Source organism: Panthera tigris, chromosome A2, assembly GCF_018350195.1.
Source record: "Panthera tigris isolate Pti1 chromosome A2, P.tigris_Pti1_mat1.1, whole genome shotgun sequence".
Taxonomy (NCBI): Eukaryota; Metazoa; Chordata; class Mammalia; order Carnivora; family Felidae; genus Panthera; species Panthera tigris.
In genome coordinates, this window is record NC_056661.1 from 59,369,375 (window position 1) to 59,389,460 (window position 20,086).

The 20,086-nt window shown below is 49.7% G+C and overlaps 1 protein-coding gene across 3 annotated transcripts in view; it reads left to right on the top strand.

The window, feature by feature from the left end:
* The window catches only part of ALDH1L1 (aldehyde dehydrogenase 1 family member L1), a 130,394-nt gene extending 110,602 nt beyond the window's left edge, over nt 1-19,792 (top strand). For 2 of the 3 annotated variants that reach the window (XM_042962562.1, XM_007097394.3), the window contains exons 17-23: nt 6,027-6,120; nt 8,537-8,636; nt 9,923-10,021; nt 12,976-13,141; nt 16,171-16,276; nt 17,449-17,648; nt 19,453-19,792. In XM_042962562.1, coding sequence (XP_042818496.1) covers nt 6,027-6,120; nt 8,537-8,636; nt 9,923-10,021; nt 12,976-13,141; nt 16,171-16,276; nt 17,449-17,648; nt 19,453-19,508 — 821 coding nt within the window. In that variant the 3' untranslated portion in view covers nt 19,509-19,792. Of the gene's footprint in view, nt 1-6,026; nt 6,121-8,536; nt 8,637-9,922; nt 10,022-12,179; nt 12,326-12,975; nt 13,142-16,170; nt 16,277-17,448; nt 17,649-19,452 lie in introns of those variants that run through there. The other variant, XM_042962572.1, reaches the window with a different exon arrangement.
* The last annotated feature ends 294 nt before the right edge of the window (nt 19,793-20,086 follow it).

A 20,086-nucleotide genomic window follows, 5' to 3' on the forward strand; every position in this document is an offset into this window, starting at 1 on the left:
TCGACACATCTCCAAAGGCAAGGGAATAAAAAGCAAAAGTGAATTATTGGGACCTCATGAAGATAAAACGCTTCTGCACTGCAAAGGAAACAATCAACAAAACTAAAAGCCAACCGAGGAATGGGAAAAGATATTTGCAAATGACATATTGGACAAAGGGCTAGTATCCAAAATCTATAAAGAACTCACCAAACTCCACACCCGAAAAACAAATAATCCAGTGAAGAAATGGGCAGAGGACATGAATAGACACTTCTCTAAAGAAGACATCCAGATGGCCAACAGGCACATGAAAAGATGCTCAACGTCGCTCCTCATCAGGGAAATACAAATCAAAACCACACTGAGATACCACGTCACCCCAATCAGAGTGGCTAAAATGAACAAATCAGGAGACTATAGATGCTGGAGAGGATGTGGAGAAACGGGAACCCTCTTGCACTGTTGGTGGGAATGCAAACTGGTGCAGCCACTCTAGAAAACAGTGTGGAGGTTCCTCAAAAAATTAAAAATAGATCTACCCTATTACCCAGCAATAGCACTGCTAGGAATTTACCCAAGGGATGCAGGAGTACTGATGCATAGGGGCACTTGTACCCCAATGTTTACAGCAGCACTTTCAACAATAGTCAAATTATGGAAAGAGCATAAATGTCCATCAACTGACTAATGGATAAAGAAAATGTGGTTTATATATACAATGGGATACTACTTGGCAATGAGAAAGAATGAAATATGGCCTTTTGTAGCAATGTGGATGGAACTGGAGACTGTTATGCTAAGTGAAGTGAGTCATACAGAGAAAGACAGATACCATGTTTTCACTCTTATGTGGATCCTAAGAAACTTCACAGAAGACCATGGGGGAGGGAAGGGGGAACAAAATTTACAGAGAGGGAAGGCGGCAAACCATAAGAGACTCTTAAATACTGAGAACAAACTGAAGGTTGATGGCGGGTGGGGGAGAGGGAAAATGGATGATGGACATTGAGGAGGGCACCTGTTGGGATGAGCACTGAGTGTTGTATGGAAACCAATTTGACAATGAATTACATATAAAAATATTTTGTTATTGATATTGTCTACTAGATGAAGACAAGTGTGGTCTTTATGCATGGTTTCCTTTAGTTCTTTGAACATATATATAATGGCTGCTTTGACATCTTTGTTGAGTATGACGTCTGGGCCCTCTCAGCTTCTATTGCCTGCTTATTTTTCTCTATCCTGTGATAGGTTATGCTTTCCTATTTCTTTGCATGCATCATTGCTGCGTTAAAAGCTGGCACAATTTAGGTAATATCTTCTTCCCTTTGCAAAGTGTGTTTTCATTATTTGCTTGTTTATGTCTTTAATGACTTGGCCAGGCTATTTGAGTGACGTCTATTTGCCCTGTGGTGTGTAGCCAGTGATGGCACTCGTCAGGGACACAGCCTTGAGCATTGGATGATAGCAGTTTTAGCAGGGCTCTCTATGACTCTCTTTTCCCCTGTTCTCTGTGTTGCTATCTGCCCTTTTGGTGTCATACTCAGCAGTTCAGCTCCACTAACTAGTCTGGTTGCTCTATTGTTTTCAACAATGGCCTGGGACATCAATTGCTCCATGATAAGATCCAATTAAATTTGGACCCCTTTGCAGGGGTAGTTTTTGAGGCCAGACTTTGAGGTTTGTCTCTACCCAGAGGGCTCTCCCCTGGTTCTCTCTGGTAAACTAACTGACCTATGCTTACCTTAATGCTGTCATAGAGCTATCAGCCTTCTCTTAAGGGCTCATCCCCAAAATCTCCGTTGTTTTTGAGAATGCCCTTAAAATTCAACCTCACCACACAGTTTCAAATAAAGTCAGTATTTTTTAGGAGCTCTCGGTTCTTACAGAAATCTTCTCCCCCTGCCCCAAATCTCTGAACCTCTGGCACAAGTGATGGGTCCTATGAGGGAGCTGGGATTAGGCAGATGAGGCCCCCTGGTCTCAGCCTGCCACACCTGGGTTAGAGCCTTCTCTAGTCCCTAGAGTAGGGACTAGGTGGAAGCCATAGTCAGCAAGAATTTAGCCTCTAAAACACAGAGTTGGGGGCGCCTGGATGCCTCAGTCGTTTATGCATCCAACTTCAGGTCATGATCTCACGGTCTGTGGGTTCAAGCCCCGCGTAGGACTCTGTGCTGGCAGCTCAGAGCTTGGATCCTGGAACCTGCTTCGTGTTCTGTGTCTCCCTCTTTCTCTACCTGCCCCTCCCCTGCTCATGCTCTGTTCCTCTCTCTGTCTCGCAAAAATAAATTTTAAAAAATGTTAAAAAAAATTAAAAGAGTTGGAGGAGGTGAAAAATGGTGAGATGTTATATCCCTGGAGTGGGAAATGGAGGAGAGGAACCCTGCCTTCGTGGCCACACCTGTCTGGGGTAGAGTTTCCATCACATGGAGGGAGAGAATGGTTCATGGCTTGGTTACCACAGACTCTCACTGTTCTTACTGAGATTTAGTAAATTTACTTGAATAAATGTTTCTTCATTTGCTTAAATGGAAGTTTAGGAAAACTTTCAGAGATTGTATATGGTTGGTTTTTTTTTTTTGTAAATCATTTTCACCAGTTATGGTTATTTCCCTGGGAATTGTCATACTAATCTTCAGCAGTGACTCCAACCTCATGCTTTTTTAATTTATTGTGTTCATATTTTTATTATTCTTAAATAACATACAACTGTAGTTTTGACATCTTCTTTGACTCAGTAATACTTAAAAAAATCCAATTGTTTTTTCTTTCTAAAATTCTGTTTCTATGTTTCTAGTTTTATTATGTCATGATCAGAGAATATGGCCTTTGCATGTTTGCTAGTGCTGCCATAACAAAATACCACAAACTAGGTAGCTTAAGCAACAGAATCATACTGACCAAGTAGACTAGAAATCAGAGAGGAAGGTGTCACTAAGGCGATGCTCCCTCTAATGGCTCTAGAGATGATCCTTCTTTGCCTTTTCCTAGCTTTAGAAGCATCACTGATTTCTGCTCTGATCTTGACATGGTACTTTGTCTCTATGTGTATCTGTATTCAAGTCTCCCTCCCACTTTTTTTTAAGATTTATTTATTTATTTGGAGATAAGAGAGAGAGAGAGAGAGAGAGCGCGCCAGCAGGGGAGGAACAGAGACAAAGGGAGAGAGAATCCTAAGCAGGCTCTACACAGTCAGCGCAGAGGCCGATGTAGGGCTCACACCCACAAATCATGAGATCACGCCCTGAATGGGTAACCAAAAGTCAGATGCTCAACTGGCTGAGCCACCCAGGCACCTCTCAAATTGTGTCAGAGGATACCATTGACCTAATAAATCCATTACTGGGTTAAGGCCAACCCTAATGATGTTATTTTAACTAATTACATCTGTAACAACACTATTCCCAAATAAAGTCACATTCTGAGGATATCAACATATGAATGGGGGAAGACACAATCCAACCCACAATAGCCTGTAAACATTCTGCTTTCTAAAATGGAGAATTTCTGGGGCACCTGGCTGGCTCAGTCAGTGGAGTGAGAGACTCTTAGTCTCAGGGTTGTGAGTTCAAGCCTCACATTTGGTGTAGATATTACTTAAAAACAAAATCTTTAAAATAGAAATTTTCTTTTTTTTTTATGTCCTTTTTTTAAACGTTTATTTATTTTTGAGAGAAAGAGCTCAAGCAGGGGAGGGGCAGAGAGAGAGAGAGAGACACAGACACAGAATCCGAAGCAGGCTCCAGACTCTGAGCTGTCAGCACAAAGCCCAATGCAGGGCTCAAACCAACAAGTTGTGAGATCATGACTTAAGCCAAAGTCAGACATTTAATCGACTGAACCACCCAGGTGACCTTAAAATGGAGAATTTCTTTGTGGTCTGACATATGACACATTCTTGTGAATATTTCTTGAACAGCCTGAAACATGATGATGATGATGATGATGATATACACTTTATTTTTCAGAGCAGTTTAAGGTTTACAGAAAAATGGAGTAAAAAGTACAGAGAGTTCCCATATACCTCATATCCCCATGTGTGTACAGCCTCCCTCACTATCGATATCGCACAACAGAGTGGTACATATGTTACAATTGACAAACTTACACTGACACATCATTATCACCCAAAGTCCATAGTTTTCATCAGGATTCACGCTTGGTGTTGTACATTCTATGACTAATGTGTTATGACATGCCTCCACCATTGTGGTATCATATGGAATAGTGTCACTGCCCTAGGACTTCCCTGTGCTTCACCTACTTTGCCTCCCTCCCTCCAACCCCTGGCAATCTTTCACTGTCTCCATAGCTATGCCTTTTCCAGTACATCATATAGTCAGACTCATATAGTATACAGTCTTTTCAGAGTGGCTTCTTTCACTTAGTAATATGTATTTAAGTTTCTTCCACATCTTCTCATGGCTTGATAGCTCATTTCTTTTTGGTGCTGAATAATATTCCATTGTCTGGATGTGCCACAGATTATTTATCTATTCACCTACTGAAGGACATCTCAGTATCTTCCATGTTTTGGTAGCTATGAATAAAGCTGCCATAAACATCTATGTGTAGTGTTTTCTGTAGACATAAGCCTTCAACTCACTTGGTAAATACCAAGGACTGTGATTGGTGGATCATATGCTAAGGTTATGTTTACTTTTGTAAGAAATGACCAAACTGCCTCACAAAGCAATTGACCCACTTTGCATTCCTACCAGTAATGAATGAGAGTTCCTTTTTCTCCACATCCTCTCTAGCATTTGGTGCTGTCAGTGTATTGGATTTTGGCCATTCTAATAATTGTGTAGTTGTGTCTCATTGTTGTTTTAATTTGCAATCCCTAATGACATATATTGAGCATCTCTACATATACTTATCTGCCATCAGTATATCTTCTTGATGTGGTGTGTGTACAGACACTGCCTGTGCAATTTTTTCATTGGGTGGTTTACTTTCTTAGTGTTGATTCTTTTTTTGAGATCTTTATATATATATTTTTTAATGTTTATTTATTTTTGAGAGAGAGAGACAGAGAGAGAGGGAGACACAGAATCTGAAGCAGGCTTCAGGTTCTGAGCTGTCAGGACAGAGCCTGATGTGGGGCTCAAAACTCACAACCATGAGATCATGACCTGAGCCAAAGTTGGACACTCAACCAACTGAACCACACAGGCGCCTCGAGATCTTTGTATATTTTGGATAGCAGTCCTTTATCAGATGTGTCTTTTGCAAATATTTTCTTTCCCAAACAGTTATTTTCTTTTTAACAAGAATTGTGGAATGGAATTAGTTTCTTAAGTATATGTAGAGGATGAGAATGTCCCACTTCAAACCAACTGAACCAGAATCTTCACAGGTGCACCTGGGCATATGCAGTTTTACAAGCTCAGAGGCAGGGGAGCCATGGAAATGAAGGGGTGACTGGGTGGAGGAGACCAGGAATAGGCAGTTGATAAGGTGGGGAAGGGAAGTATCAAGACTGACTCCCAGTTCATGGCTTGAACAACTGGTTGCAAAGAGAGGTTGTTTACTGACATGGAGAACCCGGAGAAGGAACACGTCTGGGGAAAGATTAAGAGTTCAGTGTCAAATATGTTGAATATGAGAGGCTGCAAGGCATCCAAGTGGAGATGCCGAGCAGTCAGAGGAATCATAAATGGATCTGGATTGCAGGCAGATTTAGAGGATGATGTGTCTGAAGATGACATTTGAAGAGGCGAGCCAGGGTGAGGTCAAGCTGAGGAGACAGTGTGCGTTGAAGAAAGGAGAAAATGGCCTTATTTTAACTTACCTCTTTAAAGACCCTGTCTCCAACACAGTCGGATCTGAGGTACTAGAGGTTGACATAATGAATTTTTAGGGCATGCAATTCTGCCCACAGCAGAGAGGGAATAGGCCCTGGGCATGGAGGGTACTAAGTACTTGGGGTGCACAGCCCAGAGGCCTGGCCTAAAGAGGCACGTGCGAGGGGTGGCAGAGTTTGTACCTCACCCTCAGCACCTGCTGGCTGCCCTGACTCCCTCACTGACTCCAACCTGCAGGCTCGCTGGTTGGCCAGAGACTCTCAGACCATCCCGATGTGCGGAAAATTGGGTTCACAGGTTCCACAGAGGTGGGAAAACACATCATGAAAAGGTAGGTGTTGGGGATACCCCTAGCCACAGTGTGAAGATGTGGACAGTGCTGTGTGTGAGCTTGAGGCAGGTCCAGGCCCAGTGTCTGAGTTTCTGACCAGCCCCTGTGGAGGCCAGTGCAGCTGCTCCACGGAGCACACTCAGACCTGGGGCTGCTGGAGGCTCCATGCGATTTGGGGCCCTGAGCATGCATGGCCACTTGGGACAGAGCTGCTCTGAATTGAGATGGGCTTCAAGTGTCAAAGGCCCCCTGGATTTTGAAAACTTAGTGCCCAAAGTAGCTGATTAATAACTTTATATTGATGGCAGTTTGAAATAATTTATGAATTGGGTTAAATAAAATACATTTAAATTAATTTCATTGGTTTCTTCTTAGTGTTTCTTTTAAAGCTAAAAGGAATTTACTTTTGTTTTTTAGTGGTTAGTAAAAAAAAATTCTCTTACATTTGTGGCTGGTCTTTGAGGCTTTTGTTCTATTCTATTGGACAGCCCTGTTCTAGAACATCCTTTCGTCTCTTTTTCCTGGGACTTGCCTCAAACCACCTGGGTTTCTATTCCCTGGCTCTGTTAATAATTCATGATAGGACCAGGGCCAAGCCCTGACCCTCCAGGCCTCAATTTCCCCACCAGTTGAGTTTGCATGCTCCGAGGTGCTGGTTTGTGCAGACAACAAGCTTGGGGCTACAGACAGGGCTGGACTGCAGGACAGTACCTCATAGCCCTGGCTGTCCCAAGACAAACACTGGATGCCCCAGCACCACCCCACTGAAGCTGAATTCTGGGGATGGGTTTCAGGCATGTGTACTTGAGTAATAGTTACAAATAGAGAGGAGCTGGAGTTTCTGTTGGACATAGTGATGCCTTTCTCTGAGGTCACATGAACACCCACCACTGCCTGTGCTATAAGACTCGTGTGTGAGACCTTCCAGAGCAGTCCAACTACGACATGACAATTACACGGGAGAAAGGCTTCTCTTGTGTTAAAACACCACCTTATTGTAGCCCCCAGTGCAGAGCAGTGTTCTTTTTCCCTGGGACACTTCTGTAGCCCATGACCCTGCTTTCCAGGGGCCTCTTTGTGCCCCCACAAGATGGGGTTCTCACCCCTTGGCCCCACACATGCCCTTTGTGGGACAGGGTGCATCCTGGGCCCTGGTGCCTTCCTTAAGTGGGCACCATGTTTATGAGGATCACAGCAGCTTTATATGGCATATTTTTCTGGGCCAGGAGCCACAGCCAATGTGGCTGGTAGAGTGTATCTTTAGGGTCAGTGGAGGCTGACATCACAGCCTGTGAATGGGTCCAGGAAGAGCAACTCTGAAGTGTTTTGAGTGCAGCAGAGCAAGCCTCAGCATTGAAGAGAGGGAGGCTGGTGGTGGTGCAAGACTGATAGTTGGGGTGCAGATGGACGGATGAGGGAGTGGGGGCAGGGGCTAACTGCAAGTAGTCACAGCAGTTGATTTACAAGTAAATCATCTGGTCTTCCCAATGCTGTGTAGGCAATAGTCCTATGTAAGCACATATGTGCTAGGGTGAGTGAGGGCTCAGTAAATGTCAGCTCTGAGGACTTCAGGGCAGGAGGGCTTGGGTGGGTGTCCTGTGGCTCTGGGACTGCCATCACCTGAGGACATTCCAAGAATACCCTGAGGCTGGCGCCTGAGATGAGAGCCTTCTTCCTGGGTAAGTCCTGAGCAAGGAAACCCCCCCACCACTCCCACCCTGTGCCATGCTTGTGTTTCACTGACCCACTCCTGTGAGTGTCCCTTTGAGGACAGTGTCAGTAAGTCCACTTTGTGCCCACTGATATAGCATGCGATGGACCCCCACCTTCTCTCTGTTTGCACCTGTCACTAAACATCCAAGGGGACAAAGGCCCTATGACACTGTAGCCACGCCAATGGGGAAATGGTTCTGTGTTTGGTTTATTCATTGGATAAACACAGCTGCATGACCAGACACATGCCTGTCCACCCTGGTGGGGCTTATTCTCTGATGGGCAGGGTCAGACACAAATACTCCACACAGCAAAGCACATCAGGCACGGAGCTCAGGAGCATGCAATTTATAGGGAACAACCAGGGCAGGCACCCCAGCAAGGGGACATTGGAGCAGAGGCCAGAAGAAAGTGATGAATGAAGTTCAAGGATATGTGAAGCAGGAAGGGTCCTGAGGGGCTGTGAGAGCAAAGACCCCGCTGTGGGCGTAGCCTGGGTGCGGAGAAGGAGGAAGGCAGTGGTGTGGAGAGAGGAGTGAGGCAGGGAGAGCAGATGAGTGTGGGAGTGGGGAGAAGCCCCCTCTGACCCTCTGCTTGCTCTTTGAGTACAGCATGCTTTGGAGCTTCCCTCGGCTCCTCCACCTGGAGCCCCTGTGTCCCCATCTCCCAGGGACTCAGCCCTACCAACCTATGTCCCTTTCAGCTGCGCCCTGAGTAACGTGAAGAAGGTCTCCCTGGAGCTGGGCGGGAAGTCGCCGCTCATCATCTTTGCTGACTGTGACCTCAGCAAGGCTGTGCAGATGGTGAGGGCCGGCCTGAAGGGGGTGGGGGGCGGACATGGGGTGCCCATCGCTGATTCCACAAACTCACAAAATTGGCCTAGACTGGCAGGAAGGGGCCTAGGGGACAAAGAATTCCATATGCCTTCCAGAAAAACAAACTTCCCAAGATGTTTCATAACTGTCAGGATTTGAGATCAGCTTCACAGAATGGGAAATGTTAGCCATGTTCCCATCTGTTCTGGTCAGCATGAAACCCTTTCCTTTTTGCTATGTCTGTTTGCCCAGTTCCACCACTGACTCATTGGGCAGCCTCAGGCAAGTTACTTAACTTTTCTGGCCCTTGCATTCTCACCTGTATCATGGGGAGAATACACCTATGGTTGTTACAGCGATTCAACATGCTATTAAGTCTGAAGGGCTTAGAAGATGTAGCAGGTGCTGTGTGTCAGTTGTCCTTATGTTCGTATTGTCACTCATTGTTACGCCTCAGTCCCCCTCTCCACACTTTGGGAGCAAGCCAGTAAGGCCATGTTCAACCATGTGCCCAAATATGCCCCATTCTGTCTAAGTCTCAAGGTGTCTTGAAGCACAATGTGACACCCAGCATGGACAGGAAAGAGAGTACAGCCTCAGGGAAACTGAGGGAGACAAGTACATCAGCCCAAGGGTCTTGACCCTGGTGCCAAGGCCACTGCTGCAGGGCCAGCGGCTCAGGCCATGTCATTGGGCAGTGCAATCCCAGCTGCCATGAGAGCTGAGCTTGACCCAGAGCAGTCAGGCTCACCCTCCTCCCCTGGTCCCCCACATAGGGCTCCCCAGGTCCAAAATACAGGCTCCCTTGAGCCACTGAGGACAGTCATTCTGGACCCCTGCCAGGAGTTCTCTCAGGCCTGAGCTGGCACCTTGTCCCTCAAAGACATGGGGCTGCTGCCTGCTCCAAGCTAACAGACCCTCCAGGCTCAGCCCCAAGAGGGTGAGTTCTGACTCCTCCTGTATCACCCCAGGGAGCAAGCCTGCATACAGGGTCTCCAGGCTCACTCCCCAACTCCCACTTGTTCTCCACTCTCTGCAGTGTGGACACAGGTGTCCCCAGGGGATAGGACTCATCTCTCCTCTTGAGGTGACTGAGGAATGAGTGGAGCCTGTATGCCCAGCACTGGCTGGGTCTGGCCCACCATCCGTCAAAGGTCAAGACATACACATTCTTCCCCTTCCTTATAGGAAGGGGTTACCTGGGGCCGATGGGATGTGGGGGGATGGTGCCTTGGGAGAGGTTGTAAGCCAGCATCTTTATCCATTCTCTGAAGGGGATGAGCTCTGTCTTCTTCAACAAAGGTGAGAACTGCATTGCGGCGGGCCGGCTCTTCATAGAGGACTCGATCCACGACCACTTTGTGCAGAAGGTGGTAAGTTATGCTGAAGAGTCCTCACCAGGAAGACTTGGGCTGCAGGGGGTTGGGGACAGGGAGACAGGGCTGGGCCAGGTGGAGTCGGGCACTGTTCATCTGAGCAAGGAAACCCTCAGGCAAAGCCGTATCATTTTTACTGGTTTTTATTGTTTCAGCAAGAAATAGCAACCCTGCAGCTCACACTGACATAACCAGAAAGGGCCTGTGCTAGGGCACGTCTGCAGCAGTGAAGCCTGAGCCAGGAATTCAGGTGCATGTGGCTCACTAAGGATGAGCTCTCAGGTGAAGACTAAGAGGTGAGAGGGACTAGGAGAGGACAGAGACAGGACATGGTCTCAAGTGACATCCAGCCCTAGCCTGACCCACACATAGGAGCTCTGGAGCAAGAAGGACAGCTCTTAGGTGTACCCCTGGGTCAAGGGCCAGGCATTTATCCCCTCGCAACAGCTGTTGGCTGTGAGAGTCCATGGACTAGAGGAGTTCCCCCCTGGACCTGGGACCATCAGCAACCACTTCTCACAGCTGCTGTGGGATGGGTGCCCACAGGGGCATGGCGCTGATAGCATAGAACCAGAGGGAAAGTCACCCTGTCCCCACTGACTCTCTTAGAAAAGGCTGTGGGGGAGGATGTTGGTTGGCATGACTGGGTCCCAGGTCCATCTCTGGTCCATTTAGCGATTGCAGGACCCACAGGGCTCTGGTTGGCTCAGCTTCAGCCAAGAGCCCTTCCCCACATCCTGGAAAGGAGAGTCTGATCACAGTGGGTAAGGGAGGGGATGCTGGAACACAACCCCTGTGTGCAGGTTTAAACACACTGTATGAAGCCAGGAAAAAAGAGAGAGCAGGACTGAGACAAGGCAGGACAGGCGTTCGTAAGGAGTTCTGGAGAAGGTCTTTTGTTTTAGAGAGAGAGAGAGTGCATGTGCACTTGAGTGGGGGAGGCACAGACAGAGAGAGAGAGAATCCCAAGCAGGCTCCATGCTGTCAGTGTAAAGCCCAACATGGGGCTCGATCCCACAAACAGCGAGATCACTACCTGGTTCAAAACTGAAAGTTGGACACTTAACCCACTGAACCACCCAGGTGTCCCTGGAGAGGGTCTTGCATAATGGGTAAAAATATGAAAGGCAGGGAGGAAAGGAGCAGACCTTCTAGAAAAGGGAGTGTAACAGCTTTTTCCATGTCATAAGCTAGTCCCCAAACTTAGTGGCTTTGGTAAATGCTGTTTGTGCAGTCATAGTCCTGTGGGTTGGCACCGTGGGCACCAACCCAGGTTCACCTGAGGTTGGCTCATGCATCTGCGGCCAGGAGGAGCACTGGTGGCTGCACTGGGGAGGCTCATCTTTGTCCTTGTGTTGCTTCCTCTCACAGTGTGTGCTCGGGCACATGCGGGGCCAGTGGCAGGATTCCCAAGAGTGAGAGCAGGAGTTGAGAGCCCTCTTGGATCTCTCAAAGGTTGCTCATGCCACATTCTACCTGCCAAAGCAAGTCACAGGCCACCCCAGTTTCAAAGGGTGGGAAACCAGCTCCACCTCGATGGGAAGTGCATACAGTGGTGTCCACTTGTATAACCCACTGTAGTTTGGGAGCTGGGAAGCCTGGCTGAGCAAGTCCTTTGCTGTGACACGCCCAGCACAGGAATAGCTGAACCTGGGACACGGATGGAGAATCATGATGGAGGGGGCAGCTCACTGAGCGGATGTGGTTATGGGGAGCACAACCCTTCTGGAGACTGCAGGGAAGTCATGAAACTCCCACAGAGTGAGGCAGGGGACAGAATCCCAGGATAACTCTCAGGATCATCTCAGTTCCCAAATACAGCAAGGGAGAAGTGCACCCAGGACGGTCAGCACCATTGCTCTTGGAGTCCTAGGGAGATTGGGTGGAGGGTGGCCAAGTGAGAGCAGAGAAGGGGAGCAAAGCAGGAGATGGGAACCCCCTTCAGCACAGAGAAGGGGTTCTTGGTGAAAGGGCAGAGGGTGTTTCTCGGGGACTTGAGTGTCTGCTGCATCTGATTAGGCCTGTCTGGAATGTGTGCGCAGAGCCTGAATGGAGGGGTGAGACAGCCCTCGCCTCAGAGGTAGAGGAGATGGCCAGTCAGGCCTGACCTTGATGCAGCCACAGGGAGGGTGTAGATGACCTTGTTTGATTTTAGGAAACCAAGGAAGGAGCCTGGAGAGAGAAAAATGGAAGGGGTGGATCCTAGCCTGGAGCCCAGAAGTTCTGATGTCTACATCCCACTGGTTATGCCATCTGAGTTCTTTTTCATAGCACAGCATCCCATACTCAGAGGCTTTTATGACTCTCTGCATTCAGCCCCAGAATCCAGCAGACACCATCTGGCACATCCTTTGTGGAGACCCAGACCTGCGTCTCCAGGTAGCAAAGACTTTTGTGTTGGCTGAGGCAACAGGGAAGGCTTCCTGGAAGGAGGAGGCCCTGAAGCTGGGCCCTGAAGCAGGCAGAAGTGGGAGCAGGAGTGGGTGGACTCAAGGCCCAGGCCCCTCTGCTCTACTCTTACCACTGGGGCATTGCAGCAGGACTGGTGTTTCCTGGCCCCATCCCCATCCCCATCCCATGTTCTGGAGTCCCCAGACAAATGTTCTTTCAGCTTCTCGGCCTGTGAAGCTGGGCACAGGACCAGTGTAGAGACACACTCTGTTGACACCACCCCCAGCCCCATGTCCGGCCCTCACCCATATCCCTGGACACCTCTGTTTTCCCAGCTCATCTGATGCTACGCTCAGGTCTCCTTGCACATAGGATACATCTTGGGTTTCAGCTTGGAAGGCAGGTTTGGAACCAGAATATGGAACATCCTGAGGGTGTGTGGAATTTCTTCAGGGGCCAGTGGCTGGAGGCCAAATGCAAAAATGTCAGTGGGTCAGGTTTGGAGCATTGCCAGGAACTTGGGCACCTGAGCAGGACCTGACTGGGAGAACTTTCCACAGGTAGAAGAGGTGAAGAGGATGAAGATTGGTAACCCTTTAGATCGGGACACCAACCATGGGCCGCAGAACCATCAAGCCCACCTACGGAAGCTAATAGAGTACTGCCAGCGTGGCGTGGAGGAAGGGGCCACGTTGGTCTGTGGTGGGAGTCAAGTCCCTCGGCCAGGTCAGTCAGAGCACTCCACTTGGGTGAACTGAAGGGCCAGTAGCATGGCCTCTGGTTTCCTGTCTACTTCTAATTGGAGGTATGTGAAGGCCATGGTTAGGCTCCCAGGCCTCAGGGCCCATCTGTGACACTGGATGCCATGGCCTTGGCTATCTGGACACCTGCCAGACCAGGCGTGGTACTGGCAAGGTGAAGACAGCAAAGCTGAAATCCAGTCAGTGCTGGTTTAATGTGTATCATAGTGGACTTTGATTTGCCATAAACCTCTCCACATCTGTGAAATTCTCTCCTCCTATGGATTCCAAGGCACTGGCTTTCATGGCTTTCTATCTTTGGCATTACTTCTCAGTGGCCACTCTTCACTGAACCTCCCTCACCACCTGTCCCTTAAATGGAGGTATACTCAAGTCTCTCCTGAGCTTGGAGTGTTGCTTATGGCAGACATTTTCCCTGGAGGATCTCACCCCCTGCAGTGGCTCGTACCCTCCCAAATATCTGTCTCCAAGCTCCTCCTCATCCAGAAATCCTGCCCACCTGGACACCTCCACCTGTATGTCCACGGCCCCTTTGAACTGAATGGGTACCGAATCCGTCACATCTGAGTTCCCCCAGCCCCAACCTGACCCAAGCATACACCTGCCTCTCTGGAATCTTCCATCTGATCAAGTCACTGGAGCCAGAGGAGCAGGAGCTGCAGCATGGACTATTTGAACTGCTTCCTTGTTAGACTGCCTGCTACATGGGGAAAGACACTGTGTCTGTCTCTGTCTACACCATTAGGTCCTTCATGCCAGCACTGAGACTCATATGAAACCTGAGTTAATTTCATGGAATGAAGGAGGGAAGGAAACAATGAATATTAGACTCCTCTCTTTTCTTGATCCCCTACTCTAAATTAACTGCCTGATTCTATTAAATTAAAAATCTTTCTTGCCTGCCCTGCATCCCTCCTACCATCCTGCCAACTCTCCACAGCTTGTCCTGCCTGGACCATCATGTCTGCTTCCTGAGGAACCTCTTGAGCCATGCTAACCCTTCACTCATGTAGCTGCCAGAAGTCTGCTTATATCTTCCCCAACATTGGAGCAATTTCTACAGGGACCCATCCCCCTGCAGTGACAAGTTCAATCTCCTCACTTCATACACAGGGTCTTCCATGATCTGTTTCTAACTTGCTCGCCCATGACACATGCTCCAACCATTTTTTATTCTCTCTGAATACATCTCCCCTTTTCTTGCTCCCTGTGCATTTGCTGCTCCTCTGATGAGCAACCAGCTCCCGTTTCACCACCTGGTGAATTCACCAACCAGCTCAAATAACAGCCAGACCCAGACCATATGTGCTCCTGTGTCACAGCTGCTCCCTGGCATCTTCTACAGTGACAATTGTATAGCCACTGACTGCCACTCTCTGCAGAGTTCAGAGGCTGATTGGAGAGAGTGAACTGAAGGCATGGTTTGCAGAGCAGTGAGGGGAGGGAATGCATTACCTCGAAACCAGGAACAGTGGGGAGCCACCATCACCACCCCCTGGCCTGAGGGCCAAGAGGAAGGCATAGAATTCCTGGTATCTGGTGAGGGGTAGAGCTATGAGGTACAAACTCTACTAGAAGCCAGAAGATGAGGGAGCGTGGCCATACAGTCCCCCTCATGGGGCCCAGAAGGGCAGAGAAGAATATGAAGGAACAGGAAAGGGACAGAGCCTGGCCAGCCCAGAGCCTCCAGCACCTGATGGGCAACAGTTTGTTTGCAGATTGAGTGAATACAGGCCACACCACATGAGCCAATATGTGTTCATACCTAACTTTTAAAAAAAGTATTTATTTATTTTTGAGAAAGAGAGAGAGGGAGAGAGAGACAGTGTGAGTGGGGGAGGGGCAGAGAGAGAGGAGACATGGAATCCGAAGCAGGCTCCAGGCTCTGAGCTGTCAGCACAGAGCCCGACACGGGGCTCGAATTCACGAACCACGACATGATGACCTGAGCCAAAGTTGGATGCCTAACCGACTAAGCCATCTAGGCACCCCTCATACCTAACTTTGGTTTTAAAAATTGTAATTAATGTTACAATATAATTTACAAATGTGTGAAAAATATGGAATATTTTATTTATGTTACTCTTAATTTTTTTTTAATTTTTTTTAACGTTTATTTATTTTTGAGACAGAGAGAGACAGAGCATGAATGGGGGAGGACCAGAGAGAGAGGGAGACACAGAATCTGAAACAGGCTCCAGGCTCTGAGCGGTCAGCACAGAGTCCGATGCGGGGCTCGAACTCACGGACCGTGAGATCGTGACCTGAGCCGAAGTCGGCTGCTTAACCGACTGAGCCACCCTGGCGCCCCTTAAGTTACTTTTAAGTTAATTTCTTTTTGTTTTTCAAAAAACCAGAAAGAGAAAATTTCACGTCTCTCAATTTTCCCTAGTGAGGCTAAATGAAATCTCAGTCAGGTAGGGTCTCAGGGCCCCTGCACTCTGTTTCTAGAGGAGAAATAGAGGAAGCATTTCTGCGGTCAGAGGTGGTTCCACCTAGAACCAGGGCCTGTAGGGGCAGCAGTCTGGATGGGAGTAGGTGGTGGGCATGTGTTGACAGGAGAGCAGGAGGCACTTGCCTCTGTGCCTGGGGCATCAGCTCCCACACTGAGGTGTCTGGAAGGAGATGGGAAGCAGTTCTGGGAGATCCTATCAGAACTCGTGTGCGACCTCCCCCTACTCAACCTACTCCACAGAGACTGATGGAGAGCCACCTGAAGGGCTATACTAGGTACAGAATCGCTGTTCTATCACAGACCAACACTGAGCATTAGCCTCATTTTCCTCAGCAACGTTTAGTTGAAAGAGTTGTGATAATCCCATGGACTCATATTCCTGAGGCAGGAAAGGCACCCACAGCATGTGGTCTTCACCACACAGGTGTCACAAATTGCAGTGCCAGAGTGGGAATGTGTGCATGGTGGCCAACAGGACCAGGTCTGGCCTGGGAGAGGACCACCCACCTACACACCACGGACCTCTGTCTCCCCCTTAGGTTTCTTCTTCGAGCCAACTGTTTTCACGGATGTGGAGGACCACATGTTCATAGCCAAGGAGGAGTCCTTTGGGCCCATCATGATCATCTCTCGGTTTGCTGATGGGTAGTGTGCCCTGCTTATGTCTCTTGAGAACCGGATCCTCTTCCATGCTTTACTGGGTTCTTCCCTTGAGCTTTGTGGGTGGCGGGTGTGGCCAGAAGGAGAATTCAGGTGGGGTGGAGGCTAAGGATGAAGCCTAGCCTAGTCTTCCCAGTCCTTGTCAACCACTGAAGTTAGGAGAGTCCCAGGAGGTCCAGGAGGGCTGGGTCCAACTGAGAGCATCCACTTCATCTCTCTGATGCCTCTCACTGCCTGCTGGTCCTGTTCCCATTATCCACTGCTGTGTAAGAAATCATCCCAAACCCCAGTGGCTTGGAATAACAAGTTACTTATTTCACTTGTGAATCTTCAATTTGGTCAGCATTCGATGGGACTGGCCATCTCTACCTCCATGTCAGGGCCTCCCCTTAGGCTTTCCGTGGCATGGCAGTTGCTGCTTGGCACCTCACTCACCCAAAGAGGGCCAGTGGAAGATGTAAGCCTCCTCAAGAACCATCAGTCAGCCTCAGGCACCCCGGAACTTCACTTTCCCCTCTCCTATTGGTCCAGCAAGTCATCAAGGCCAGGAGAGGAATAGGGACCGGCCATAATTGCTTTACCACAGGTTCTTTTCCTGACTATTATTTTTCAAAGTAGCACTTCTGAGCAGATTCTAGAATGGCACCTCATCCTCGATACACCATACTTCCAGCTGTCAAAAAATTATCAAAATTATCTTCACATGCTGTGTTAGAATGAGACACTTCTCTGCCATCTACCAAGCAAATATTGTGCTGAATCTTCAAGCCTATAATGTCTGTGGTGGGGATGCCCCCAGGGCAGCTCCATGAGGAATGCCTGACAGGTGTTCCTTTCCATGTGGGTGTGGCTTGAGCCTGTCCCGCTCTCTGGGCTCCTATCCCCTGGTCTATAAAGTGAGGGGTTCACCCATGATGACCAGAATGGTCTGACTTTACTCTGCCTCCTGCCTGTCATTCTTTCCTCTTCTCTCAGCTGCCCTATCTCCTCCATACTTGCTGTCGGCCCAGCATGATTTCTCAGAGGGTCCTGCATGATGGGAAGCTTGGAGTGGGTGGCACCTCCCCTCGGAGGAGGGGGGTAGGTCTCCCTGCATCCCATGGCTCGGGTGGCCCCATGACCCTCCTCACAGAGTTCTTCCTGGGTTTTCCCCGCAGTGACGTGGACACCGTGCTGTCTCGGGCCAATGCGACAGAATTTGGCCTGGCTTCTGGCGTCTTCACCAGGGACATCAACAAGGCCCTGTATGTTAGCGACAAGCTGGGGGCAGGCACCGTGTTTGTCAACACATACAACAAGACCGACGTGGCCGCTCCCTTCGGAGGGTTCAAGCAGTCCGGCTTTGGCAAAGACCTTGGTAACCTAATCCTGAACACCTGTAAGGCCTCTTGGCCCCCGCCCGCCCAGTCCTGGGGGCCAGGGGTGTAGCACTGACAAGATGGCTGCCAGTGCTCACCTCTTACCAAGAGGGGACAAGCGATAATTCAGGCGGTATGCAAGATCCTGCTAGAAAGTGAGGACTGCAGGAAGCAGACAAGACAGAGTGATCTGGCCAGGGAGACTGGGAAGGTGACTTTAACGGGGACCAGGGTGGGCCTTTCCCAGGAGGAGGTGCCTGCACTGAGACACCAGTGTCTGGAAGAGGCAGAATAAAGACCTGAGGGTGTGTGCTCCTGGCAGAAGGGACAGCAGGTCTTGAGAGACCAGCTTTGGTCTTGGAGCTGCAGAGAAGGGCCTCAGTTCAGGGACAGGAGGACCGGAGGAGAAGAGGCTAGGGAGGCTGGCAGGGGCCAGAGAGCAGTGTCCTGGTGGCCATGGTCAGAGCTTCATCCGCAGAAATAGGGGAAGCCATGGAGGCTGAGTATGGAGGCCTATGGGGTGGTGTGAGTCCCCAGTGTAGAGACAATGTCACCCAAGTGAGTAGCCACATACAACCCGCCTGGCCTGCCAGGAGAAGTGGAGATCTGGTCTGGCACTCCTCTTTCCCTGGGCTGTTGCATGATTTAGGATGAATGCCACTCTCCCCATCCTGGCACTATGGAGTCTAGCAGTTGAAGACTGGTTCCAGTTGGGGATTCTACCTCTGAGGCCCAGCCGTGGTGAGGGGGGCAAGGCGTGGGAGAGCAGCTGTCTCCCAACACTCCATCCCTGAACCCAGCTCAGGATCCTCAGGGAGGTGGTTGCTATTTTGTTTTCTCTCCCCCACCCCCATCCATCCTTCACATGCTGTGGGAACCCCCAAAGGTGCTGGTTAAAGGGACCCCAACAACACCCCCCAAAGCCTGGTACCACACTGTGCACACAGAGGTGGGGCTCGCTCACATGCACGTGCACAGGTGTGATGTTGGACAGTCCTGCTCCGTTTGTCCTTGTCTGTCACCTCTTCCCGCCTCCTCTTCTTGGTGTCCTCCATGGAAATATGCAAGGGCTATTGTCATCCAGGAGACTGTGGGTGCCAAGTCCCCAGGGTCTAATCTCTGGCACTTAAGGCTATGCCCCCCGAGCTCCGCAAGCTCATCCTCTCCGCTGCCACCTCATCCCCAGTGTCCTGTGCACATAAACCAGGCATCCCCAATAGCCCATTGAGGCTGAGCCAAGAGAACTCAGCAGGCCCTGTCTGGTGAAGTGTGGCTCCTGGAGCTAACCTTAGTGGGTGGGGGAGATGTCAGGCAACCACAGACCCAACATACTGGTCATGGGGCCAGACATACAGCTGCAGAACACAGCCAGCTTCTGGGTGCCTGTGAGTTCCCTTTCCTAGTAACGGCATGACCTGGAATTAGCTGGGGGGCAGCAGTGGGGACAGGCACCTCTGGTTAGTAAGGGCCCCAAAAGAGCCTCTTGGCTGCCCTCTGGCTGATGGGGCTGCCATCCCTCGAGAGGAGGTAGTCAGAGGAGGGAAGTTTCTGGAACATTTGCCCCAGATTGGTCTGTATTCTGATACCTGTGGTGGAATCCTCACCTCCGCCTATCCACCCAACTGATTCCTGACCCCCCAGGGCCTCAGCTTCTCATCTGTAACTGGGGCTGAGCCTAAGCTGACCCCACATGGTTGCTGCATGGATCTGTGTGACAACAGGGGTGCAGTGCTCAGAACAGTGTCAGGCCTGCTGTAGGGGCTGCTGTGAGGATATTTCCCAATGGCACGTGGTGTCTTGCAGGAGAGGAGGCCCTGAACGAGTACCTGCGGGTCAAGACAGTTACTTTTGAGTACTGAAGAAAGATATCCTGAGAGAATGCCCCGCTCTCTACGATGTGTCCTCGCCCTGCACAACCGGGCCTGCCCTCTCAAGGGGAGGCCTAGGCTGCTCCCCCAGAGGTCTCATGCTCTCACCCCCTCCCGAGTGCACAGCACCCCACTTGAGACACTGTTGGAAACCTTCCTGTCCACACTCTCTGTCTCTGCTGGGACAGCCCCACCCTTGCCCAATCACAGTGCCCTTTGTTTGGGTGAGAAATTGGCCCCAAGGCAAATAAAGGTTCTGACCAGTGGCAGCAGGACTTCCGTGTCTCTCCACTCCCTCTGTGGGTACCCCTGGTGACCCTGCAAGTCCTGGCACTTGAGTGGCATTGCCCAAGGAAGGTGTCCTGGGGAGAGGTGCAGGAGTAAAAAATGTTCATCAGCTTCAGCCTGAGAAGATGGGTGCTGAGATGAAGCTAGGAGTGTGAGATATTTGTGGTGCGATACCTGGGAAATGCAGAGCAGAGGAAGAAGGATGGGCAGCAGAAGCGTTGTGCCAGGATGCAGCTGTCTCCCTGTGTTGCAGCAGCCTCCCTGGATGGGACAGGCCCTGC